Source organism: Thermobia domestica, chromosome 1 (genome assembly GCF_964235325.1).
Source record: "Thermobia domestica chromosome 1, izTheDome1.hap1.1, whole genome shotgun sequence".
Classification (NCBI taxonomy): Eukaryota; Metazoa; Arthropoda; class Insecta; order Zygentoma; family Lepismatidae; genus Thermobia; species Thermobia domestica.
Window position 1 is genome coordinate 334,165,940 of NC_137454.1, and position 27,678 is coordinate 334,193,617.

At 37.7% G+C, this 27,678-nt stretch overlaps 1 protein-coding gene across 8 annotated transcripts in view; it reads right to left on the reverse strand.

Moving 5' to 3' along the window:
• Dys (Dystrophin) overlaps positions 1-27,678 on the reverse strand; it is a 1,830,839-nt gene that overhangs the window by 942,594 nt on the left and 860,567 nt on the right. For all 8 annotated transcript variants that reach the window (XM_081729421.1, XM_081729456.1, XM_081729463.1 and 5 more), the window contains one exon: positions 17,236-17,366. In XM_081729421.1, coding sequence (XP_081585547.1) covers positions 17,236-17,366 — 131 coding nt within the window. The remainder of the gene's footprint in view (positions 1-17,235; positions 17,367-27,678) is intronic.

A 27,678-nucleotide genomic window follows, 5' to 3' on the forward strand; every position in this document is an offset into this window, starting at 1 on the left:
CGAATGTTTTAAAATTACAGCCTCTATAATTCGAATTTTAAGGGTTTCATAATCATATTTTAAAACTCAGTAACTCGAACTTTCGTATCTGTGAACCTCTGCAAGTCGAAGTTCACCTCTATAATTCGAATTTTTCTTGATGTGACCACCATAGCTCGAAGCTATAGCTTTATGCTTTTATGTAATTGTCATTGCTAGTTCTGACATTGTTGCTAATGTGTACTGTAAGTTTGTTTTACTCATATCTAGACATGAAAGCCCCTCCCTCCAAAACAATACATTTCTAGTATTTTATTTTTACTAGTCATCTTATTTAATTTACGGAACTTTCACAACTTCGAGTTATAGAGGTTGAACGAATAAAACTTCGAGCTAGAGAAGTTAAATAATTACTTTTAATGAGCAACGCGGAACCTTGGTATCTCGAATTTTTGCTGCGGTTACTTTGATAACTCGAACCTTGATTACTCGAAAAACTCGATTTTTTGTCTATTTCGTTTGGTTTCAAGTTATCGAGGTTTCACTGTACATGCTAAAGAATATTTTAAATGGTTAAGCCGTTTTCTCGTGACGCGATCAATTGCATTGTTATTTATATAGATTAACAAAAAAACATTACCACAATTTACGTAGCTACTTTCATTATAAATTACTTTTATCCTATGAACTTTTGTCTTACACCATCTAAGACGTCCCATAGACAAGCGGCAAAGTTTAACAAGTGACCACATGCGATATATATAACTGACTGACCATCTCTCATTTTTTCTAACTCTGTTTGACTCTCTCTCTCTCTCTCTCTCTCTCTTCTCTCTCTCTCTCTCTCTCTAACTCTCGAAGCAATCTCTTCTTCAGTGAAAATACTTCCCGTCATTGCGAAATGTAGCCGCTATCGAAAATTGCCCCAAGGGTTGAACTGTCGTTCGAGTATTTGACAGCAGCATGCTGGAAATGTCAGCGAGTTCATCCTTCCCGCGAGGGAGGAAACGATGTGCTAACAACACGAGGAATTCTCTCTTTACACTTGACTACAACATACCAGCAGCAAAATAACCACTAACGTCAAACTATCAGAAATTAGTTGACAACGGATTCGACAAGAAATTAATTACTAGATGAAAAAAAAAATATTAGAGAAATAACTTTTCGTATATGGTGAGTGTTCTTTACAACTGTATTTGGATCTTTCATGCTTGTACGGACAAGTTTTTGGGCAGACATATAGTTAGCACTCTCGATTTTCATATGGACGTCATGGGTTCGATTCCCGCTAAGGAACGTTAAACTATAGGTATCCCTCTAATAGCCTTGGTACTGAAAAGAATATCAAACTCAATCAAATGACGATACAATTACGCAAACAAACTAGAAATGACATAGAAAAAATTGCTTGAGTTTAATGTTCCTTTTTAACAGCAACATTATACGAAACGTAGATTCACAGTTTAACATGGAACTTGAACACATATTTTCAGGTTTCGCGTATTGAAAGGAAATAAAACTTAACTCCAATTGGAACTAATGATAGACGCTGTCACAATATGTTCTTAAGCTTCCGAGTCGAGTCGATTTTCAGTTAAGCGTCTCTTTCAGCAGTGAGGCTACATGATACGTGGACCTACAGCTTAACGTGGGTTCCGAATCACATGAGCTCCCGCCGGGAATCGAATCCGGAATTCCCATGCTTTAACTGCTTAGTTAGGAGACAGGTCTTTTAAGTTTTCAAGAGAGCGAGAAAGTACACTACAAACAAAGAATGACGTTCAACACATGAGATCGCTTGATGGAATACTGTTACTTGAATAATACAGAAACAAGTAATAAAAGGTGCAAACAAAATCTAAATAGCTACGGCAAAGAAAGCGCGCTTGAAGAAAATCAAAAGCTTCCGCACCGAAATATCGAAAAAGAACTGAAAAAAAAAGGAATTTGATGAAAGCATATGTGGAGTGTGACGTTGTATGGATATGAAACAAAGACTACGGGGGGGAAAAAGGTAAGCCTCTAGGAAGCCCTCGAAATGTGGTGCTATGCGCTACAACGAAGGCTGAAAATTAGATGGGTTGGTACGGTATCAAATGAAATAGGGTTTGAAATGGTAGAGGGAAAAAAAAAAGATAATGTACTGAAGACTATACCGAAAAGAAGGGATAGGTTGGACACGTTATGAGACACGAAGGAATCATGTTATTGGCTATGGAGAAAATGACAGTAGAAAAAAAAATACACAGAGGAACGCCGCGATACAATATTTAATGACGAGAAACTACAAGGAAACGAAAAGACTGGCCCCCGATAGGAAGAAAAAGGGTAAATCCATTTACTCACTCTCTGATTCACTCATCACCAGATGTCCGAAATTACGAGGATTGATTCATAAATCATGGCAAATATTTTTTTCCTGGCAAACTGTGTAAAATCACAAAAATGTAAGACGTACATTTGAAATGTGCCTCATGTACTTCCGAATGTTACCACCAAATTGTGTAGGAAAGACGCAAAACACAGGACAATGGACAAGTGTACTATTATAGAACGAACACGTACAGTCAGCGACGAAAGTTCTTTACGTTTGATGAAATTAGTTTCGTAAATAACTTCAGAATGGAAGGATAATTTGAAAATAATTTTCAGTAAATTAAAAAGAATGTAATTTTTTTGCATGTTCCATCCATATAATCGTTGTACGTTTCAGCCATACAACCGTTACTCCCAAAATAAATTTTACGAAACAGAAAGATATTTTTGTCGCTGACTGTACAAAGCACCAAGGCGTGAGTGCCCTGTGGTATCACCGCCAAAACACAAAGTACAACTACACATTGTTTACAATTCTCAAACTAGTCATCTAGGTTATCCACGGTTTGTTACCAGCGACGGGAAGGTGCTAAATACCATACACTACAGGTAACTCAGAAATGTTTGCCATCTCTCACCGAAATTATATAAAACTGCTCTCTCTTTGTGTGTGTCAAAATGGCTTTTTCACTTTGAGAATGACGACACAGGACCTCCACCACAATGCAGATCGGTAATTGGTACCAACGTGACTAGAAAACTAGTAAGAAAATACGTAACACTTTTAGTTGTGTCAAACCAATCCGTCTTCAATAAATACACACAACATACAGCAACTATTAAACTAACTTAGCCGCTGCAGAACCATATAGTTTCTCTCTAGAAGTACAAACAAAGAAGTAATCATAACAAAATTTAAAGAAGAACACTGTCTAATCGAAATCTTTGTTTTTATACCTTGAATCGTTGGGATATAAAGGAAATAAAAAAATACCAAAGCACTAGGACAGCTGAAAGAATTATTCTCTTTGAACCTTCTGTTCCGTATCACAAATGTCTAACAAAAATCTGACTTTAATGCCACGTCAGTATGTATCTTGACGACCCTCTACTGTGATGAGATAGCCATCTATATAACACCACTACTACAATCATTTTATTGCAGAGACTTTATTAAAAGAAGGAGGGGGAGTGATAGGTTATCAAAGTGTTAAGAAAAAAAAAGTTATATGATTGATGGAGGATGTTCTTCCACAGCTGAGAAATTTCTTCACTTGAGTATTTCTCTTTTATTGATATTCCAGGGCGTCTCTTGAGCAGAGGCGGGGCGTGGAAAACACGAGAGATATTCCATTGTGATCGATTGGTGCTCTTTCTCAGCATCTAGATCTCCTTCTTATAAAGGAAGATTTATATCGACAGATCATGGGGATTTTTCTCTTTTTTTTAAAAAAAAAAGAAAAGAATACTAAAATAAGTTTCGATTAGCGCTTTTATTTTCAACGATAAAAAAAGTATTAAATTAGATGTTTCATTTAATGTTGAGTGAAATGAAATAAGGTGATTTATGTATCCCGTGTTAGGAAACAGTTAAAGAAGAACAGCAATTAGTTATGACACTATGTTACTAGGTGTCGCTAAACTGCTGATACCTCCTGTCTCCCAATAAAATTTTGGGCGGTGTTCACCAACAACCCTTAACTTGTAAAACGACTTCAATGTGTTCCCTTGTTCTCAATCTCCTCACGCAGTGGCGTTGCCAAGTACGTATAAATACCTTTTCAGTCATACTAATGTTGCTTTTGCCTTTGTTATACGAGGTGCGCGTAGTTACCGTTTCTCCATAACTTCCACTGTCTAGAATTTTCGAGATATATACTACATTTCTGTCATTTTTCAACATGATTCTGGTCCATATCTACAAACCATTGCAGTATTTGTATCCTACAATCAAGCAAGTCCGAGAAATCTTTCGGGAAGCATGTTTTAGAATTGGAAAATGCATTTCCGAGGGCACTTATGGGCTTAAAATGTCTGCCTCTCAATGAATCCTTCAGTTTTAAAAACAAAAAGAGGTCACTGGGAGACAGTTTTTGGATGCAACATGATGAGCGACCAGTTCTTCGGAGCAGAATTGATATGGGACCACTTCGATGTTTTTATCTTGTAAAAAGCCTTCTTCTTGTCCAGAAGACCTATTCTTCATCCAGCTGACGAAAGGTGTAACGCAAACCGACCTCGGACAACCGGTCTCTAAACATTTTTTTCCATGATGCCTGTGAGGTTACGGATATCCTCAACGATTAGCTTTCTGTCCTCCATAACCAGAGCCTCAACAGGCAATGTTTTCTGTGGTGATTACGCTAACTGGGCTTCTTGATTTTAACACATCTTCAGTTCACCTATCTTCCTCCATAAATTTACGCTCCCATAGTACATTAAGCAAGAACAGTGTCTTCAGAAATATTCTTCAACTGGCGATAGGAACCTCTACGATGGAATCAGTCATTTCAGATCAGTGTAAAAAAAAAAAAAAAAAAAAAAAAAAAAAAGGCTTTTCTCCACAGACAAATGTATTTAAAAACATAGAAGCTTGAGATTTTGCACAATTAAGCACTAAAATCTAAAATTAACTCATGTGTAATAATATGAATATACCTTCATTAATTTCTGAACTATGACAAAACGACAAGTACTTTGGCAAGGACCTCGTAACTCGTAGACTTTTGTTTCCAGCGTTGGCTGGTTCAAGTTTAGGAGCTCTTATCACCGAGGCTATAAGAGACATGGACCTACAACTTAAGGTGGAATCCGAATCCCTGAAATGCGTTCAAAAAAAATCAAGGCTCTCCCACCAGGAATCGAATCCAGGATCTCATGCACGAAACACGCACGTGCTAGTCACTAGACAAGCGGACAGGACTGCTTTCAGTGTCATTGCTATTGGGAACAGTAATAATGTTGGGACAAAAACATTTTATACATAAATAAAACATTTTATACATATATTATAGTAAATAATATTATAATATATTTAACATAAACATAAATGAAATACCTAATTATAAATATTGATAAATGCTGAAAATAGTGTGATAATAATAGATACATGAAATATAAAAAGCACGTGGATATGTAGCAGTAGATTGCACGGTCGCGCAACCGTCTATTTATAGATCTCCAATAACGTTTTCGAAATGTTTAGTGTTTGAGCATAAACAAAACTTTTTTCTTTACCGAAAGACAATATTCAATCTCCCAAAAGTTCATATTAAAAAAGAAAAAAAAACTGAAAGAATACAGCAGTTCCAAATCTTTTGTTATCCTAGGTGTGTTCACGTATTGAACATTATTTTTTTCCCGCGTAAACCAATGAAGCGCGGAAGACTTTCTTCAGTGTAAATGTAAGGGGAACACACGTGCGCAGTCGTGAATTTTGTCCCGCATGCAGAAAGCGTCAGTTGCAGGCAGCCGGTGAACGAGTGAAGACGTGTAGTGATTGGTCGTCGGATTTGCTTTTGTTTGTTTGTTTGTTTTTGATTCGTCAGCGATAACTTCATTGATAAGACCACAATAATGTATGTTGAAACAATACTTTGGGTCATTTCTGTCTTCATCTGCGTGACTCTGGCCCTTGAGGACGCAGTTCTCTAGTTTCCCGAACGAGGGTTTGTCTGGTATGTCACTCTGTTTGGACTTGGTGAGGGTCTATTACGTCTCTCTCTTGTGAGAGGCGGATCATCTCTAGTTTCGCTTGTCGCTTGTGTGAACTCTTGAGGGTCACGATAGGCATGTCGCACTTCTTCATCCTCGTTATTCCGTGCCCATTGACCAGCTTCAGGCTCTCGCTGATTCTCGTTGTGGTATGCGTTAAAGTTCCTCCACTGGTTCTTACGTTTTCTATACCATCGTTCTCTTCTACTTCTCTGACGTCGGCCTCTTTGGGACGTAACTCCTCCTCGAAAGTAATCGTTCCTGGAGTCTTGGAAACGCCGTGAACTTTCTCCTGATGTGGGACCTGGATCTGTTTGTTGAGATGTATTTACATTACGAACCCAATAATTTTGTCGTTGTCCATGGCTGGTATTTTCATGCTGTCGACCTACTTCTTGTGTCATACGTGAGTCTCTGTTCCATCCTGTAGACTTAGGTGGATTAATATTGAAGCTTTCAATGTTGCGAATTGCACAGACAAAGTCATTCATCGTGTGGAAAGGAATTCCGAGTATTGCTTTCTGATATTCATAGGGTAGAAGTCTTCGTAAATCTGCTAACAGAGATGGATCACTTAAACCGGGTTGAAGTTCTTTCATTTGTTTAATTTCTCTATACAGAAGTCAACAACTGACTTATCTAGCTTCGGGTTAAATCGTCTATTGCGGATGGCTTCAAGTTGCTGTGCAGTTGCCGTCTCACTATGGAACTGACGCAAAAATGCAGAAACAAAATCGTAATAGGAGTAGAAGTTACCTTGTTCCAATTCAAACCAATGAAATGGACTTCCATCTAGCAACAACGGTATTATCTTCAAAAATTCTTTTTCTGGAATGCCCTGGATACGAGCTTGGGCTTCGAATCTTTGGATAAATCTTTGAGCGTTTACTATTAAAGATCAATTAGTTGAAAAGGGAATGTATTTAAGCCAATCAAGCTATCTCAAAATATAAATAAGAGCTTAATACTTATCTGCTGATTTAATTGTCCTGATGATTTCAATACTGGAAGAACACAACATAATACTGACACTTAAAATAAAATAACAACATGCCAATAGCTTCACGTAGCTGACAGGCATTTTCACGTCCTAACACACCGGAGTCTCACTCACTAATAATCGTTCACCAGCGCTCGTGTGTAGAGTAAAACAATTAGCGGTGGTTTACAACACAAAACTGCTACGGAACAAACACATATCTTCTCCAAATTACAAAAGAGGTTAAAAGAACTGTCACAACACCTCATATATCAGAAGTTTGGGTGCGTAGTTAATGACGCCATAATTGTAGGGCGCCCGTATCTATTCATTACACGGAAGGTTTTGAAAATCAATTATTAGTTCATATGTTAGCATTTTGCAGACAGTACACCGCTCACTTTAAGTTTCTTTTCTTTTTTCTCCTTTTTTAATATTCTTTATTCTCTCTAAATTATAGATTAAAATTAACAAAAGTGTAGGTTAGCGAAAGTGTAGGGAAAAGCCTTTGCACATATGCTTGCTGCAGTATTAGAAATTATCGTTCAAAATGTATCTCATCATTATGGGGAATCCTGTACCGTACGACACTCTCATAGTACCCAATCAACTAAATTAATGAAACTCATTAGATACAATTTGCAAGATAGATAAGTCAATAAAGGCCACGTATACACACACACACACACACCAAACACAGAGAGTGAAGGAGAGGAACTGAACAATACATATGCCGAACTACGGAAATTACAATCTCATAAAATAATATTGTTGTTATTGTTATGCTATTGTGAAATTGACAACAATAATTCAAAAAGTTGTATTATTGGAGCAGAACATTGCAAAAAGAACAACAGTACAATTAACAATTAAACATGTCAAAAGCAATAATAAACATATCACTGCAAGCAATACAGATAATTGTACTATTAGAACTTTTACATATATATGTATGCATATGTGTTTTCTTGATGTGTAACGCAATATCATTTTCCTGCTCCCATACGGTTCGTGTATCCGAGAACTATCTGCATATATGAATGTCCTCTGGCTCTCGTAACAAAATTATGTTGAATCCCCCGTCAATTAGTTCACGCTTCAATTCAAAATCCCATCTCTTTAATTCTGTAATTTCTGTGTAATTACGTTCGGTGTAATTATATTATATACACTTCGAAAAACACCTGTGTCCACCTTTCCCGTTATTTATGAAACAACATTGTTTATGTGAAATGTGCAATGGCTTCTAGAGGGATGCAAACTACGCTTAGATATTAATTGTACAGCACGCAAAAATCTGAATTTATGAATTGTATACAGTGTAAGAAACAGGTACAGAGTGGAATCTGAATTTTCCCGAAGATATGAAATAGAATAGTGATCTGCGATAATATTTGGGCAAGTTAGTTCACTGAATATTCCAAAACTAGATCTTTTCCCTTATAGAGCACTTCTTGAATTAAATTATTAGATATCAGTTTGTATGATTTCTATCCGGTTGTCACTGTTCTAATATCTGAATCTCTTCTGTTACAGAACAGCAATTATTAAAGATATCAGTTTATGTGATTTCTATCAGTATGTCGCTGTACTTGTACCAATATATTTTGATCTCTTCTGCTATATGTTCAAGATATCAATTTATGTTATTTCTATCCGATGGTCACTGTATCAATTTATTTGGATCTCTTTCGTTATAGAATAACATGTTCAAGATATCAGTTTATATGATTTGTATCCGGTTGTCACTGTACCAATTTCCTTGGATCTCTTCCGTTACAGAATAAAAAGTTCAAGATATCAGTTTATATGACTTCTATCTGGATGTCACTGTATCAATTTATGTGGTTCTCTTCCGTTATAGAATAACAAGTTCAAGATATCAGTTTATATGACTTCTATCCGGTGGTCACTGTATCAATTTATGTCAATCTCTTCCGTTATACAATAACATGTTCACGATATCAGTTTATATGACTTCTATCCGTAGAATAACAAGTTCAAGATTTTAGTTTATATGATTTTTATCCGGCAGTCACTGTGTCAATGTATTTAGACCTCTACAGTAAAAGAGTAACATTTTCAAGACATCAGTTTACATGATTTCTATTCAGTTATTGCTGTACCAATGTTTCGATCTTTTTCGTTATAGAACATGTTAAATTCAAGATATCATTTTATTACATTTCTATCCGGCTGTCGCTGTAACAGCATATTTGGATCTCTTCCATAATAGAATAATACCGTATGATCAAGATTTCAGTTCACGTGATTTATATTCGGTTGTCACTGTACCACTATTTGGATCTCTTCCGTTACAGGACAGCAGGTACTACACCAATTTCTATACAATGTTTCAGTTCAGTTCCTGTTATTACAGAAAGTTATGTTATTGTAGTATTGAGTCCTAATCTAACCTACTATCTAACCGACCCTAACTTTTTAAAGACATGTTCAATAAATGTAAGTGAAGAGTTGTGATTAGTTTGTTTTGATTATTTGTAACATAACATATTTCTTCGAGTTCCCTCGTGGCCGTTGAGCTCGTTGTCTCGAGCTGTTCACATCGTGAGTAGTGTTGGTCCCATTGGAGTGCCTGATATCGCTACTCATACGTTAGTTGAAAAGACTCGTGCTTCTTCCACAAGTTTTGTGCTTTAGTGTGCTCGGTGAATCTCACCCTGTGTGTACAATGTTTTGCAGTTTAATAGCTTGTAGTAGTATGGAATATAAGAAGGACTTACAATTTCAATTAATATTTGACCGAAGATATAGAAATGTAAAATCTAATGCTAGTCAAGTATATCAGTGGTTGGAAAATAAGTTTCCTCGTATCTTCGACAACATTTGTGCGCTCCAGTTACATGCGGAATCATATAGCATATATATTAAGTTTAAAGATTTACAAGCCTATGAACATTTCGCAGCAACAGCTCCTTCGTCTGTAGAATTCACGCATGTGTCTGGGGAAACAAGCACAGTAAGGATCGTCCCCGCTGATGACCCCATTCGGTTGGTGCGTATATACGACTTTCCTCTTGAATTACCATTATCATTCCTAGAAGATCATTTCAAAAGTTATGGTAAAGTGCGCAAAGTGGAACAACAATTATGGAGTGCTCCTTTTCCCCCTGGCATAGACAGTGGCGTACGTATTGTTCATATGGAAATACATAAGCATATATCATCCCGTATCATAGTGCACGGTTGTAAGGTGAGTGTGTCTTATGAAGGGCAGCCTATTACTTGCTTTAGATGTCAGAGCAATTTTCACACGATTGCCACGTGTCCTTTGAAGAACGCAAAACCAACTACGGCCGCCCCTGAACAGACGTCTATACACATGACGGAGATTGGCAAAGTGCATCGCTCTTTTCCCTCTTCTGGCTCGCTTTCGCTCTCTGTCACTGCCCCCCGGGCCCCTGCTCAGAGTTCCCCAGGCTTGCCTTCATTGACTGATACCAACGAGTTTCCAGTGTTAGTTCGAACCCCCCAAGTGAATTTATCTCTAACAAATAATGCCCTAGTTATGGAAGATTCTGAAGTGAAACTGCGACCCCCGCCTTAAAGAATACGCCTGTGGATGTCATGTAACTTGACTCGACTCGTCCGTCGGAGCAGGAAGTGTTAACAGTTCCGTCTGGTTCTTCGTCTGAAGTGCAAGACAATAATGTCCCGTCTTCAGCTGAACACTGTTACTTCTGTGCAAGCTGATTTTTCTTCACAACAAAAAAGAAGGAAAGTTACTCGAACGTCTACACGAAAGAAGGAACAGTGTGCCCTTGATGTTACACGAGGGATAGACCAAGCTGAGCCACGCGAATTACGATCACAACATCGGGCAATATCTGATTCAGAATTGCCCTGAGGCGTGGTGTGTTTACTCTTCGCTATGGACCTTCACACCTGCTTTCCAGGGCTTCGTCCACATTGTATGTTATGATGTATTTGGCAGTGTTAGTTTTCGTGTTCGTACAGGAAAGTTCACTCGGTTTGTTTTCTATTCGTCTCAAAATGCGTCACTTTACTAGTGTTCATGGGAAAGAATCCCTTTCACCTTTGTAAGTACTTTTTTCTTTTTGTTATAGTTTTTTTTTGAGTGATTTTCTAATGTTAACAGTAAATTCATTTAAGTTAATATCACTCAATATTCATAGAATCAGTTCCGATCATAATAAGGCCCTTCTAAAACAGTTAATCGAAAGCCGCCGACCAGACGTTTGTTTTCTACAAGAAATAAGTTCTCTGCTTACATCTTTGGATTTTCTTACCAATTATCAAGTTATTATTAACCGTGACCAAGAGACTGGGGTTGCGATTTTGGTGCGAAAGGGTCTGAGTTATGATCGTGTTGTGTTAGCCCCTGAAGGAAGGGCTATACGTTGTTATATTCAGAACATTTGTTTTATAGCATTATATGGTCATTCTGGCTTTACACGTGCAAAAGAGAGGAACGAGTTTTATGCAACTACCATTCCTTCTTTACTTCCTCCGGGAATTCCTCATTGTATAATTGCCGGAGATTTCAATGCAGTTGTTGATCCCCGAGATTCTCTGACGCCTACCACGCCTTGTCCTACTTTGTCAGAGCTTATTCGTGTCCTAAAGTTAAAAGACGCTTTAGTTGTGTCAAACTCTAAGCATGTATTCACCCACTGCACTACTACGACGAAGAGTAGAATCGACCGCGCTTACATTTCAGAGAGTTTATGCACTGCGGTGATACAACAAAATACAATTCCTGTGGCACTGTCCGATCATGCTGCGATTGAAGTAGCCTTTAAAATGCCTTTCTTGCTACCACCGGCCCGGGGCACTTCCTATTGGAAGATTAATAATGACATCATGTCTCGCCCGCAGATTGTAGAGGAATTCTCGCGTCGCTTACCTTATTGGTGCAGCATGCAGCGGTACTACCCCTGTTATTTCCTGGTGGAATTTATATTGTAAACCTAAATTACGCAGTTTTTTTTTCAATGGCAAGGGCGGGTCGCGAGGGAAGACGACCACCATTTACATGAATTTTTATACCAAGCTCTCTGTGAATTTTGGAATGCTCCGCCTTCTCTGGAGAACCTGGTTTGTATTAACGGTATCAAACACCGATTGAAAACTATTTACTCCCACACGTCGATTAGTGCGTATTTGTCGGAAGACTTTTATCATCGCTTTCCGGAGGAGACTATAACTATTTATCATGTTGATTGGATTTTGCGACAACGGCGTTCCACCGCCATTCATTCTCTCATTCTGGGAGATGGCACTACTACTACTACTAATTGTTCGCAGATTTTACAAGAGTTCACGCGCTACTATACAGACTTTGCACGTGCGCGTCCCATAGACTACTCATATACCCCGGAGTTTTTGTCCACGTTATCTCACCATCTCACGGATGACGAGTGTCAGACATTGATCAATCCCATTAGTGCGGAGGAAATTTTCGCAGTCCTCAGGCGGGCAAAGGGCCGTAGTGCCCCCGGAGAAGACGGATTAAATATCCAGTTTTATAAACAGTATTGGTCTCACCTCAGTCTCTCTATTACCGCTTTATTCAATGCTTGGTTACGAGGCGAAGCAGTGGGTCGTAATACCGCTATCTTAGTCCTCATTCCGAAATCCCGCGCAGCGCATTATGTTCAGGACTATCGACCTATTTCTTTATTGCCCGTCGATCTTAAGTTGTTCACTAAAGTGCTTACAGCCCGACTTCGACCAATCATCCGTCACTACATTAGTCCTTATCAGGCAGCACTCCATGCTACGAATAACCTTTCATATACTCTTCGCTCTTTGCGCGATATTTTTGCTTATTTTCATTTTCGGCAGGTGCCTGCGGGTGCATTAGCTGTAGATTTAGAAAAAGCGTACGACAGTTTAGATCACAGTTTTTTGTTGCAGGTGCTGGAAGCCTGGAGGTTTCCTTTAGCCTTCCGCACAGTCATTAACAATTTATATACCACGGCCAATTTCCGTATACAGATTAACGGACACCTGTCCCCTCTTATTCCGCTGAAACGTGGATTAAGGCAAGGATGTTCTTTGTCAACGATACTTTTTGCACTCGCATTAGATCCTTTACTTCGACAGTTGGCCACCCTGCACCCCCCTGGACCCTCCCGTTTCTTGAGGCAAAATATATTCGGGTATGCGGATGACATCACCATCACCGGAGTGGATCCTGTTCTTATGGCGCGGGTTTTTGCAGTGTTGCAACGTTTTGCACTTTGTTCCGGATTACAGTATAATGTACAGAAAACTAACCTATTACAGTTTAATGGTTTTCATTTACCTGCTAACGAGCCTGGGGTGCCGTGTGTACCTCACGTCACTTCCTTGAAGATCTTAGGTATCCCGTTTACGTCACAACCTACTCCCCTTTTCGAGGAGATTTGGTCCCCGTTGTTGTTACAAATTCGCCAGCTTTTGTTTTCTCAACGTTTCCGTCGCCTTCATTTAATTCATCGTATTCACTTTATCAATATTTACATTGCACCTAAGCTGTGGTATCGGGCTCGAATTTTCCCCTTACCGGAATTGTTCGCTAAGCGGTTTGACTCCTTATTCCTATGGAATATATGGCGTGGCTTCTATTTTCGTATTCCACGTGCAGGACTCATCTCCCCCGTTCACAGGGAGGGCTGGGTCTAGTACATCTCAGATTGAAATGTCAAACTCTGTTTATGCTCGATTTCTATGCTGCAGTTGCTATTAACGAATCCTTCGCACAGCAATGGATACGATGTTTTTGGCCTAGTTATGAATTCCCTGTGAGCCCCCCGTTTATTAACTTTGCTGATTGTTGTCCGACGTACATTACTTCACTAATACGTTATTGGACATACAGTGGTGTGGTTCTCTGCCCTACGGGATACAATTCTCGCACTTTGTATAACATCCTTCTCTCGTTGCCTAACGATCAGATTATTCTCCGAATTCCTCACCGATATCCTCAGACTACGTGGTCACAGGTATAGGCTAATATCTCTGCCCCGGTATTACCTTCATACCTACAGGTTGAATGGTTTCAAGTGGTGCATCAGTTGGTGCCTACGCGCGCTTGTTTATTTGAGCTGAAACGTGTTCCTGACCCATTGTGTTCTCGATGCGCCAAAGAAGATACACTATCCCAACGGTACGATCAGTGTGTGGGTGCTCCAGCTATCTGGAACTGTCTCACGTCCTTCTTAGGACGAATTTGTCGTCGACCTCCACACCAGTTCACAGTATCCTATGTTTTGTTTCCGGATTTTCGTTATTTTCCACAGAACAAACACCACGCTGTGCTTTTTCTACTGGCGTGTACAATTGTGTATATCCATCGCCATGTGCCTTTGCTGGATGCTCGCACCTAATTGGATTTTTTAAAACGCACTCGCCGAAAGCTCTTTTCCCCCGAGTTGGACAGGCAGTATTTTAGTAGGTTTTTAGAAGTGGTGTTGCAGTAATCTCCTTCCTTCTCGTAAAAAAAAAAAGCTACAACTCATGATGTAGGTTTATCTTTTCGTTTTTATTTTATTTTTTTATTTTTCGGGATTTGTTATACTTTACATTTTCCTTTTCTTGTATGTAAGACATATTGTATTGTATTACCCTAGGAGTCAGTCTGGTTCTTGTACACTTTTTGTATAAAGACAAGCACATGAACAATAAAACTATGGCTAAGCGGTTAGCGTACGCACCTTTGGCGTGGGAGACCCGGGTTCGATTCCCGGCGGGAGCTCATGTAGTTCGGATTCCACGTTAAGCAGTAGGTCCACGTCTCATACAGTCTCGTTACTGAAAGGGACGCTAAACTAAAATCAACTCAAGATATTTCTTTTTCCAATAAACAAACTCCGTGGTTCTGGATAATCACAATAACATTTAAAACACAGTTATGACCAGAACAAAATGAATTATATTGATAACTATACTTTTTTTTGTTATAGTTTCAAGGACCTAACGTCCTCTTCATCAGACATTGAGAAAAGACAGATGACAGCAAATCTTACATTTTCCTCACCTGTTAGCATATTCATTTATCTATTTAGTTAGTTCATTAGTTACCTATTTAGTTTATTTATCTATCTATTTAGTTAGCATATTCATATTGATTTATCTTAATGAATATGAATGAATATGCTAACTAACGGCTGAAGAAGATATAAGATTTGCTGTCATCTGTCTTTTCTCAATGTCTGATGAAGAGGACGTTAGGTCCTTGAAACTATAACAAAAAACGTATAGTTATTAATATAATTAATTTTGTTCTGGTAAGAACTGTGTTTTCAATGTTATCTTTTCAAGTAGAAAAACTATTACAATTTATTCTGTAATAAAAAAAGGTCCTCAAAATTGATATTTATTTGACTTAATAGAATTAATTACACTGTTATACTTATCTCTACATATAAAACAGAAATTAATAAAGTTGCTTAGGTTTAAAAAAATATATTTTCTTGGTGTATGTTGTTTGCTGACGATATTGTCTTTTGTAATACCAACAGAGAAGATGTAGAAGAGTAGCTGTGTAGTGGAGAAGAGCTTTGGGAGGCAGAGGATAAACGAGAGTAGGAAGAAAAAAGTCTATATGAACTTCGCAGGAGATGGAGGTGAAGTGAAACCATACAGATAAGACAGGATCTAAAGAAGGAAAATATATATTTAAATATTTAGGTTCCACTGTGAGTAACAATGAGAGTTGAGTTGGAAAAATAGAGCTCAGAATTAAGGCGGGAAAATGAACTGAAAGATCTCAGATATTCTTTGTGTAAAAGAATAAGTGCAAAATGAAAGAAAGAGCCTACAAAACCGTAGCGAGACTTGCAATGAAATGCTCAGATGGATGTGTGGTGTTATGAGCTTGGGTAAGATCAGAGAACAAGAGGCAGTGCTGAGGTAACTCAGATATCGAAGAAAGTTTAAGAGAGTATGGTCATGTTACGAGAAGAAATAAAGATTATGTCGTCGGGAAGAAAGTCGTGAAGATGGAAGGCGGCGAAACAGGAAGAAGACGACCAAAAAGAATATGGATAGGTTATGTGACTACCGACTTAGAAGAAAAGGTTTAAATAGAGGATGGACTTCCTGGGACTTTGTTCAAAGTCTTAGAAACTCCACTATAAAGTTTTTGTTTGTATAAAAAATATTGTTGGAACAAGCACCTAACTAGCAATAATTTTAATTTCACTGTACTTATAAACTGTGTTAGGATTTTTTTTAGAAGCCCTCAGTGGTGGTGTGTGGGGTCCCTGGTTCGATTCCAACTCGCGCGAAGTGAGCTTTGTAGTAAACACACACCGTGTGCGAGGGTTTTCTCGAAGTTCTTCCGTTTCCTCCCACTTTGCTCATTCTATAGATTTTCATTCATCTTATCATCGAGTCTCCCTTACCTTCGGGACACAAACGTGGGACGTTAAACAACGAAAAAAGTCCGAACTTAGTTTTAAAATACAGTGAAACTGAATTATCCGGAGAAATGGGTATTGAAACTAATCAGTATAAACAGAAATTCGGATAATTGAGAAAAATATCAAAAAACGTTACGTAGAGAGATTTAAAAGACCTCTAAAATCGGTTTTGTTTATTATAAAGGTAGACCTAGTGTATTTTCACAATAGCATCCCATGTACTACAAACAATTTTTAAAAAACGGAAAATTCTATTTAGATATAAATTTTCAAGAAAGCAGCAATTTCAATGGAGATACCGGTCTTCAACTAAGCCAAGCATGGTGTGCTCTCATTGGAAGAAAACATATACAAAACAACTAAATCAGCGCTAGCCAACCAACTCAGTCAACCAGCCAATCACAATTGAGGAAATAAATTGACGCTGATTGGACGTCGCCATCGACTAATCAAATTCCAGCCCTTTCTTGCCAGTACCTATATAATAAAGGTATTTTTTGGTCTCTCATACTTCACCTTGAAGACAAGAGAAATGTCGGTTCTCGAAATGGTGGACGACGTAATTCACCTGGCTGATTACCCGAGAACAATTATATTTAATTTTAAAGATATTTTCAATATAACTTTAACGAAATTATATATTTTACGAATGAATACATTATATATTTTTCTTTTTTAAAATTTAAGTTCTCTATTTTCTAATATCGATCCAGATCTTTGGCGATCAGTATGACTGCAATTCGGATAACTGGAGTTATACTCTAATGAGCTCTTCGATTTTCAATTTAAACAAATTATTAATTGTCAGTTTAAGAAATACGAAATAACTGAAACAGTAAATCTTGAACTTACCTGAAGAATGGATTTATCTGTGCTGGCTATAACACTAGTGGGGGTCAAGTGCGGAGTAGGCGATGGTGGAGGAGTCTGCACTTCCACGGATCGAACAGAGCGCTCCACGGAGGGGGAACCATGCTGTAAGTCTGAAAAGAAAAAGGAATATCTAATAAGTACGTAATATTTTTTATAGGAAGGTACTTCAAATATTACATTGACAGTTTATCATATTTTGAAAGTTAAACAATTAAAATTCTTTTACAGCCTGTTAGAACAATATACACTAAGATAAATAAACGAAATGAACTATTTAACATTCTCACTTATGGCCTTTACGCTAAGGAGATGGATGATTAATGGAAATGATTAATGAATGATTAATTGATTGTGAATTATTTTTTGTGCTCTCCCGACTTGGACCAGTGCATCGAAGACACAAGCGCTACCCACTATATCAATGAGTGGAGTCGCGGTGACTCAGTGGTACAGGGTTCACTTCTAGTGTGTGGGGTAACTGTTTCGATCCCAGCTCGTGCTAAGTGGACTTTGTGGTGGACAAATAGCGTGTGCGTGGGTTCTCTCTGGGTTCTCCCGTTTCCTCCCACTTTCTTCATTTCATTCATTTCTCATCATCACCATCTTCTTTAGCCTAACCGGTATAAACGTGGGACGTAAAACTGAAAGATTTCATTTTATTTCGTAGACCAATGGAGAAGGCGAAGTTATGCTCTTGGGGGTAAACGTGACGGATGATTAACAAAAGTGAACAATCACGAACAAATTGGTGGAATGGTAATGTAGGAAAAAACGGGAGAATTCCCAGAAAATCCATGGACACGATATTATTCAGCGCAAACTCACATGATCTGGGATCGAACCAGGGACCTCTCGTACCAGAGTTGAACGCTCTACGAGTTAAAAAAAAAACTCTTCTCTGATTCTCATTTCTATTTCTTGCACTTTTCTTGACTACTAGACTCGACAGAATCAGAAACACAGAAATACTGAGGACAGTTAAAAACACCCATGGTCCTCAGAGGGAGATTTGAAGCCCCGATGGGGACAATGTTACTAAGTGAACGTGCACTCTGGAAATATATAACAGTTATAATATTATTAACAACAATAACCAACAAGGAAATGGAACGAAGTCAGCCAAAGCCCGCTACTGAAGGTATTTTCCACTCGCATAGGAACCAAAGAAAATATAACGGAAAAAAGCTTAAACACATGAAGTGACAAACCGGATTCAAGCCAAGGACCTCCCAATGCCAAGAAAGAATGCTTCATTAGCCTACGTCTAGTCATAAACCTTGAACAAATCTATGAATAACGTTTTCATTGACTGGTTTACTGTATTATTAGTGTCGACCCAGCATACGTGAATCAAGTAGAAAGGTACTTTTAAATTAGAAGTAATGACCTCTAGTCTAAAGAGCCAAAAACAAGCGATGGGAATCGATGTGCTCTGGTCTGCCATAACCTTTTATGGGTTGTAACGCGAATAAAGTCACTTGACTTCTAGTGATATTCCATATTCAATGAGAATTTGACTTCAATGTTCTTTCTTAAGCAAGAGTCGAAAGGTCTAACGTAACAGACTGGCAACTGCAAAATCTGTTTTCGGCTCAAATCCCACTCGTGGCATGGGTAGTCTGTACTCTCCTTTCACCATGATAACTGTATGTTGGGTTAACGGGAAGTTTTAATATTGATCGACTACTGTTATGGGTAGTTTGGCTATTTGATTAAATATTGAACAGAGTATAACTAGAGTAAGTAGGCGCATATCTGAACTAACCTTAAGCTACTAGACTAAACCGATAGAAAAATACCTTTACTATACATCTTCATTCCATTCGATATTTTCATCCTACTCCTACTAATGAACATCTAGAGTCCCAAAATTTTCGAACAGTCTTAAAATTCTCAGTTCTCTTAACTAGCGTTCGTGGCTCCGCGTAGCATAGTTGCTAACATTCTCGTCTTTGGTGACAGCAGTCCCGGGTTCAATTCCCGGTGGGGACACTCGGTCGAAAAACTATGAAAAGTTTTTTAGGCCGGCCATCTTGTTTGAGATTGTCCTGAGCTTTCCTCATTCACATCAGGCAAATGCCGAGAAGGTACCTAAGATATAGGTCCAAGCCTGCTTCCTTTCTTCCCTTTCGTCTGATAGTATAATCGCCGAGGGACATTATCTCTCATACGTGACGGGCTAACATACCCATAGATGCCGAAAGCCCAGAAATCTAAATCCTAATCCTAACATCACTCATTATTCACTCTATTTTACCGTAAAGAGAACAACCGTGCGACATAAAACTCAATACCTTCGTTAAGTGGTTTGTGGTGGACAAACACCACGTGCGCGGTTTTTCTCAGGCTTCTCCCGTTTCTTCCTACTTTCTTCATTTCATCATTTCGTTCAGTTTCAACATCATCGCTTCCCTTTAGCCTCGAAGCATAAAAGTAAGACGTAAAACTTAAAACTGATTAAAAAAAAACTGGCTTCTAATATAGTAATTGAATACCATATTAAGATATCACACGACAAGGTCCAGTTAGCTTTGTAACTGTATCACAGCAAAGCTAGTTAACTGAATTCGCACTTGGGGTTAACCACCAAACTCTCCAAGGGCAGAGACAAGGACGAAGAGAGCTTGAAGAAGTTGAAGAGAAGAAAGGAGTTGGCACTTTGAGCGCTAACACACGAGCAAAGGCAATAGAGGAACCTCGGAAACTTTCTTAATAGAAGAAAGAACTCAACTCCCCCTTTTTCCTCATCCTCTCTTTCTAACACCACAATTTCATTAGCTGCTGTGCGGGTGGCTGCACGAAACTGCTACCACCGTCCGTATACGAGTAATAACACACATATATACAGCTTCACAATTAAGTTGTAGTTGGGACTTTACAGCAAGACAAAGGCGCCATTGTGCTCATTCGAGTACTAGTGACTACGTTCTAAAATCACAACAATATTATCTGTTAAGAAACATGTTCTTTGACTCATGAAGATCATTCTCAAAGCCAATATTGTTTGCACAGCGTAAGTTCTCAAGTTTCTAATCTTATTAATTGTTTCTTACTGCCCTAGTCTTCCAACATTCGTCTCCAATTCTGTTCAATTTAATTAACAATTTAATTCCATGTCGTGTGGCTATGCTCCGTACCATTTCTTATGCACTTATGTTTAATATCACTTGAAAAAAAGCAAGAAATTTAAGATCTATTTGTACGCTCTACATATTTTTTTTTAAAAAGATAAAAAGTAGCGCAAATTTAATGAAAGTTACAGTGCACTTTTCACTTGATGGCATGAACGCAATGAGTGTACAATAGACAGTGCTGATTGGTTCTTCCAATGATGCCAATTTCGCAATTAGAGCTAGCAGTACCGTCAAATTAAAACCAATTAATTACATATGTTGTCATTAAATCATTGTTCTATTGTAACGATTCACTGTCAAATGGTATACTTTATACAGTATTTTTACTGTGATTTGTCGTAATTTACTATCGGCGTATTACTAACAAATGCAGTGGCTTATACAAAATGCACGCAAGTTCTCATCGTTTCAGGACAGCTGCTATTTCTTTACATATTTTAATATCAAAAATGTTACATTTTCCCATAGGATCTTGCATAAAAGGGTGGTTCCCAGTAACTCCCTTTGCGTATGTCACTAAGCAAATGCTTTTGCATTGGCCACTATCATTTTCATATCAACTGGATTTATCGATATTTTTTTATCGGGGGCATTTCATTTTTTTTTTCAGAAAATCGTATGGCATTAAAATGCACTGTAATTTTACAAATATTTTAGAATGTGGTTAAATGTATGTCATTTCACCTTCATATTCTTAGTTTCTAGAGTTCATTCGTGCGTTAGCGTACGCGCCTTTGGCGTGGGAGACCCGGATTCGATTCCCAGCGGGAGCTCATGTGGTTCGGATTCTACGTTAATCAGTAGGTCCACGTTTCATATAGCCTCGCTGTTGAAAGGGACGCTAAACTAAAAGCAACTCAACTCAACCCTTAGATTCTAGTATCACTTAGCTTCTAGTGAAATATTCTTGAGATATTTTTAAAATCTGAATCTTTTTATAACTGCAACCCCATTTCACCATTTCCACGTCGGATTTCCAACCCCTTTTCCTTCCGTTCCACACATTGTTCGTAGGTTTCCTTAAGAAAATTTCCCTCGACTGACACAAAATTTCCCCTTCTCTTACTAAAAATTTTCCCTGGTTTGTTAAATATCCCATTTCTGTGACAGAAATTGTGTGATAAGATTAATTTACTTATATTAATCCTTTTTGAGTTTTTTAAGGTAAATTTCAGACTTTGAGTCAAGCAGCTACTGCATCATCACTATTTACCCCAGGATCATGGTTCGTACCTCATTCTCTTCAAAATAAAGCAATTTCCCAAACGGTAGCATTTGCTTATCCATATCGCATACACGAAAAGGAAAACAAGTTACATGAACGTTTAAAACAATACACACATATTGTATATACAGTACATATACCTTAAATCCGAAACAGTTAAAGGAAGTGCCAACCACGTTTGATTTTTTCATTTACTTCTTACTCCTTTTCTTGTTTACTTTTCCTTGACATTTAAAGAAAAAAAAATATCCAACCAACAATGCGTACAAATTGTGCTAGTTTGAACAGACAGACACATTCACACATTATTCATATTGCATTTATTTATCTCTGAAGAAAAAAGAAATTTTTAAGCATTTATTTGGTCAATCAGTCAGCGCGAGAATTTCCCTGGATTTTCTCAATTTATCGAAAAAAATCTTTTTTCCATTTTTGCTAAATTTAGCCAGAAATTTTCCTAAATTATGAGAATTTCCTCAAACTACGAACTTTTAGTTCAAATTTTAAAAAAAATCATGAAAGTCGAAATACGAAATTTCATGTTTGAAATTTTAAGGGTTTCCGAGATAAGGACCATTCGCTTCCACGTTGAACTTCCAAAAGTCCCTTTTTGTACCACAAAACGTACGCACTATCAAAATTGTTGCTTAAGAGGGCCCCATCACGGCGAAATTAAAATACCGCTAATTTTACAGTAATTATGTCATATGTTCAAATAGATAAAAGATACCTGTAATCGAAATGTGGAACAGGAGCTCACTAAACAATATTGTTTTACACGGGATATCGTTATCATGACTCACTTATCTACTTTCGATTTCCAGCCGTTTAGAAAATCCGCATTTATTTTCCCGTTTTTAAATGGCTGCATGCGGAAAGCTACTAGGTGACTCATAATAACGATGTCTCATGCAAAATAATATTGTCTAGCGTGCTCTTGTCCCACATTTCGATGATCTTTTTATCTATTTGAAGATATCACATAATTACTGTAAAATTAGCGGTGTTTTAATTTCGCAGTGATTAGGCATCTTAAAGCAATTTGGCCTAAGCGCTGATCAGTCAGTCAGTCAGGACTGTTTCTTTTACATAGAGAGACACACAAGAAGTATACAAAGGACATAATTCGGTTATTTATGTTCTTTACAGAACACTAGGCACTGTCAACTCTAACTCGTATAGATAAGACAAATGAGTTCAGTCTAAAAACGATTGTGGAATAATATTCTTTTTTCCCCTCCTCCGTTTCTCTCTCTCTCAATCTCTCTCTCCCACACACACACACTCCATTCTTCTCTCATACATACAAGAAGATGCGTTGAACTAAACCCGTTGCCATGGAAACATAACGCATCATCTAACAACAGATGTCAAAACCCTTTCGTTTTCTCACTCATTTATTTTCTCACTCGCTTTTTTTTTCTTTTCGTTCTTGCACCAAAGAGAAATATTTCCTTTTCCGTTTTTTTCAAAAAAAATCATATGTAAACATAGTCCGGACAACAAAAGGATGACGAAAAAATAAAAATTATAGAGGAGGTCTTTTGCTGTAGTATCAAGATTTACAAAATAAAACAGAAGGAAAAAGAAACAAAGAAAGAAAAAAGACATTGAAGAAATGAAACTCCAACAGAAGAGTCATCGATATTGGTAGATTAAGATCTCTGTCAGCAACGACACTCAACGGATAAACCAAGAAACGACCGAAAAAGGAAAAATATTTTGTGTAACGATTTCTTCTTTTTCTTTCATAGTTTCTTTTCTTTCTGTTTTTATTTCAACAAAAGAAACGAAAAGATTGGCTTCTTTGTCGCTGATCTCTTGCTTTCGTTTCTCGTTACGTTTTCCTTCTCTTCATTTCCGTTTCAGAAATCTCTTGTCAATGAATAAAGGAAACGTTTAAGAAGTCATACAAGATAAACAGAAAAACAAAATCTCGCTGAAAGAGAAAATATAGATTTTTCTAAGATGAAACAAGTGAATACGAAGATTGACGGAAGAATGAAACAAGAAGTATATTGAGTATTCTGTGAACGGTGGTGGAAGGTTAATTATTGAACCTTAGGTCCAAACACGTAATAATAATAATAAAAAAAGTAAACTTCAGGTTGGAACATGCAAGATAGAAAGCTCAAAGGTAAACTTTATACTAGATCACGGAGGAAAAAAAGTATAAAGGCAAACTCTGCATTGCAACATGCAAGTTACAATGCTCAAAGGTAAATTTTATACTAGAGAACAGTCAAAAAAACAAAAAAAAAAAAAAAAAGTATAAAGTCAAACTCTGCGTTGGAACATGCAAGTTAGAATGCTGCTCAAAGGTAAATTTTATGCTAGAATACGGAGTTAAAAAACTATAAAGGTGAACTCTGTTTGAAACAAGCATGTAAGAAAGCTGAAAGGTAACTTTTAGGTTGGAACACGCCGCTACAAAATCATACATAAAGATAAAGTTTATGTTGGTATAATCAAGTAGGGAAGCCCAAACGTAAACTTTAGATTACGTGGGACACTCACGTCAGATAAGAACGCCCAAAGGTAACTTCAGGTTGGAGCATGCAAGTAAAAAGTCCAAAGATTAACTTTCGCTTAGAACACTCAGGTAAAAAAAAAAAAAAAAGTCCAAACGTACACTTCAAAAATTAACCCCCATGTAAGAAAGTCGAAATCGTAAACTTTCGATTGTAAATGCAAGTTTGAAAGCCTAAAACTAAATTTTAGTTGGAGCAAAGACGTAGAAAAGCATAGTGATAAATTTTACATTCGAACATGCACGTTAGAAATATGAAAGGTAAATGTTAAATTGGAACATGCGGACACAGAGCTAGATAATAATAAAGGTAAACTTTACGTTAAAATATACAAGTAAGAAAGCCCAAAGATGAACTTCAACTTATAACACGCAAGTAAGAAAGTACAATTCTAAATTCTTTTTTCTAATTACAAGTTAGAAAACCCAAAGGTAAATTTTAGTTCGAGCACGCAGATAGAGAAATGTAAAGGAAAACTTTGAATTGGAACATGCAGGTAAAAAAAGATCAAATGTAAACTTCAGGCTGGAACACACAAGTTAGAAAGACCAAAAGTAAATTTCAAGTTGTAACATGCACGTAAATAAGTCCTAAAATGAACTTTAGGTTGGTTGAAATAATCCGGTAAACTTTAAATAAGAAAGCAAGTCTAAAGATAAATATTCGGATACCGATAAAAAATTAAAAATTACCTTTTTTCTTTTTCCTTTTTTTCTTTTTTTATAGTAACAGCAGGAGTGCTCATAAGAATAAGGTGAAACCTACCTCACATGATACTTATTGTGCTGAATATTATTCACGAATAGTACCCCATTCATTATATTCACATTTTCTTACTGTTAGAAAAAAATACTACAATAAATATTAGGAGTGGTTGGTACGAGAAAAAACTGTATTAGACTAAATTCTGAATAGAACATCAGTCATACTCTGCTGTAAACTACATTTAGGGTGCAATTAATTTCTATGAAAAACAAACTATAATTTCTTTTAGTCATCTTCGTAGTACTAGAAGATGAACTAGGACCTGTCCTATTTCGTAATAATATTATCTCATAATCTTAAGCGAAAAATGATGCACCCACTCTGCATAAGCTTTGTTCCAAAATTTCCGTATTGGATAGAGGTTTAAGCTTCAATTAGTCAATCATACAATATACAACTCACGTCAATACAAAGTAGCAAAAGTAGCTATATATATAGGTTGTTAATGAACTATACCGACAAACTAGAAGAGGTGATTCCTCCCATCAAAATAAGAGAAAAAGTTCATATGGACCTATGGCGAAAAGTGCATAGTTTCAGAGCTAGGGCTGTCCAAAATTGCGAAAAAGCCAAATTTCAGGAGGTCCTATTTCGAAGTCGAGAGACTGTGGTTGGTGATCCTTCCCAACGTAAAGGAAGCCACGCATACGGAATCCAAAAATGCATAGTTCATTAATGGGTGTACAAATTATTCCCTGCAGGGTGAAATTCCCAGGTACGCTATCAATTGCATTTTGAAATATGCTCTGATTTTATGATTGGTCCAAAGCAGGCAAACGATAAGCCTTGAAAACAGTGAACACGGAATCCTTGGGCATGGTGTTTCGTACTCGGGAAAACGCATGGTGGGATGTTTTCTTTCACGCTTATAAGTGAAGACAACGTGAAATATAACGTGACGAAATACATATCATCACACGTTATTTCGAACACAAGGAAACATGGAGCTGCCTGTTCCTAACACTTTCGCCTTCCCTCCGAGGCATTGGATGTCCACTGTCGTCATGGTTTACGCCCTTCCTACTTTGGACCCTTCTTGAAAACAGGATATATCTGAAAACACTATTGAAAACATCTGAGAATTACACCCTGTAGGGAATACCCTCTAAACCTATTGACAATTGATAAAATAAGCACTTTTGGATTGTGTAAGAGTGGCTTCCTTTACGCTGATAAGGACCACCATCCACAGTTTCTGGAATTCGAAGTAGGGCCTATTGAAATTTAGCTTTTTCGCGACTTTGGACAGCCCTAGCTCTGAAACTATGCACTTTTCGCCATATGAACTTTTTCTCTTATTTTGATGTGAGGAATCACCTCTTACAGTTTGCCGGTATAGTTCATTAACAAACCTGTATATATACGATAATTAATACAAGTGAATGATGATGGGAGAAATAGTGGAATGATAATGTGGGAGGAAACGGGTGTACCTCAAGAAAACCCACGGACACGATGTTGTCCATCATAAACTTACTTGGCCGGAAATCGAACCAGAAACTTCACGCACCACAGGTGAGCGTTCTACTACTGAGCCACTATATATATACAGGGTGTTTCAGATAAAACGTCCAGTGCTTATAAATCCGAAACGGCTGAGAATAAAAAGATGAAACAAAAACTGAGATAGGAAAATGTCATAGGGCGCATCACATGGTGTTGTTGTGGTGACCCCCAGGGCCCTCCTTCAAGGGGGCCCAGGGGCCAAATTCAAATTTTCAAATAAGAACATGTATTGATTCATACCTCATTCAATAGTACTTGAAAAACGAAACAACTTTTGTAGGAATCAATTTTCGATTTGGGCCACCGTTTTTAAATGGCCGCAGAAAGTGGGTCCTATATCAGATAAAACGTCCAGTGCTTATAAATCCGAAATGGCTGAGAATAAAAAGATAAAACAAAAACTGAGATAGGAAAATGTCATAGGGCGCATGACATGGTGTTGTCGTGGTGACCCCCAGGGCCCTCCTTCAAGGGGGCCAACTTCAAATTTTCAAATGGGAACATGTATTGAATTATACCTCATTCAATAGTCCTTGAAATACGAAACAACTTTTGTAGGAAACAATTTTCGATTTGGGGCACCGTTTTCAAAATGGCCCCAAAAGTCCTGTATCAGTTTGAAGTTGGCACCTAGGCCCCCTTCACTGAGTTTCCTGAGGGTCACCACAACAACACCACTTGATATGCTTTATCATCTTTTCTATCTCAGTTTTTGTTTCATCTCCCTATTATCAGCCGTTTCTGATTTAGGCCTATAAGCACTGGACGTTTTATCTGATACAGAACCCACTTTTGCGGCCATTTTGAAAACGATGGCCTAAATCGAAAATGGTTTCCTACAAAAGTTGTTTCGTTTTTCAAGTGCTATTGAATGAAGTATGATTGAATACGTGTTCCCATTTGAAAATTTGAAGTTGGCCCCTGTGCCCCCTTGAAGGAGGGCCCTGGGGGTCTCCACAACAACATCATGTGATGTGCCCTATGACATTTTCCTATCTCAGTTTTTGTTTCATCTTTTTATTCCCAGCCATTTCGGATTTATAAGCACTGGACGTTTTATCTGATATAGGACTCACTTTTTGCGGCCATTTAAAAACGGTGGCCCAAATCGAAAATTATTTCCTACTAAAGTTGTTTCGTTTTTCAAGTACTATTGAATAAGGTATGTTTCAATGCGTGTTCCTATTTGAAAATTAGAAGTTGGCCCCTGGGCCCCCTTGAAGGAGGGCCCTGGGAGTCACCACAACAACACCATGTGATG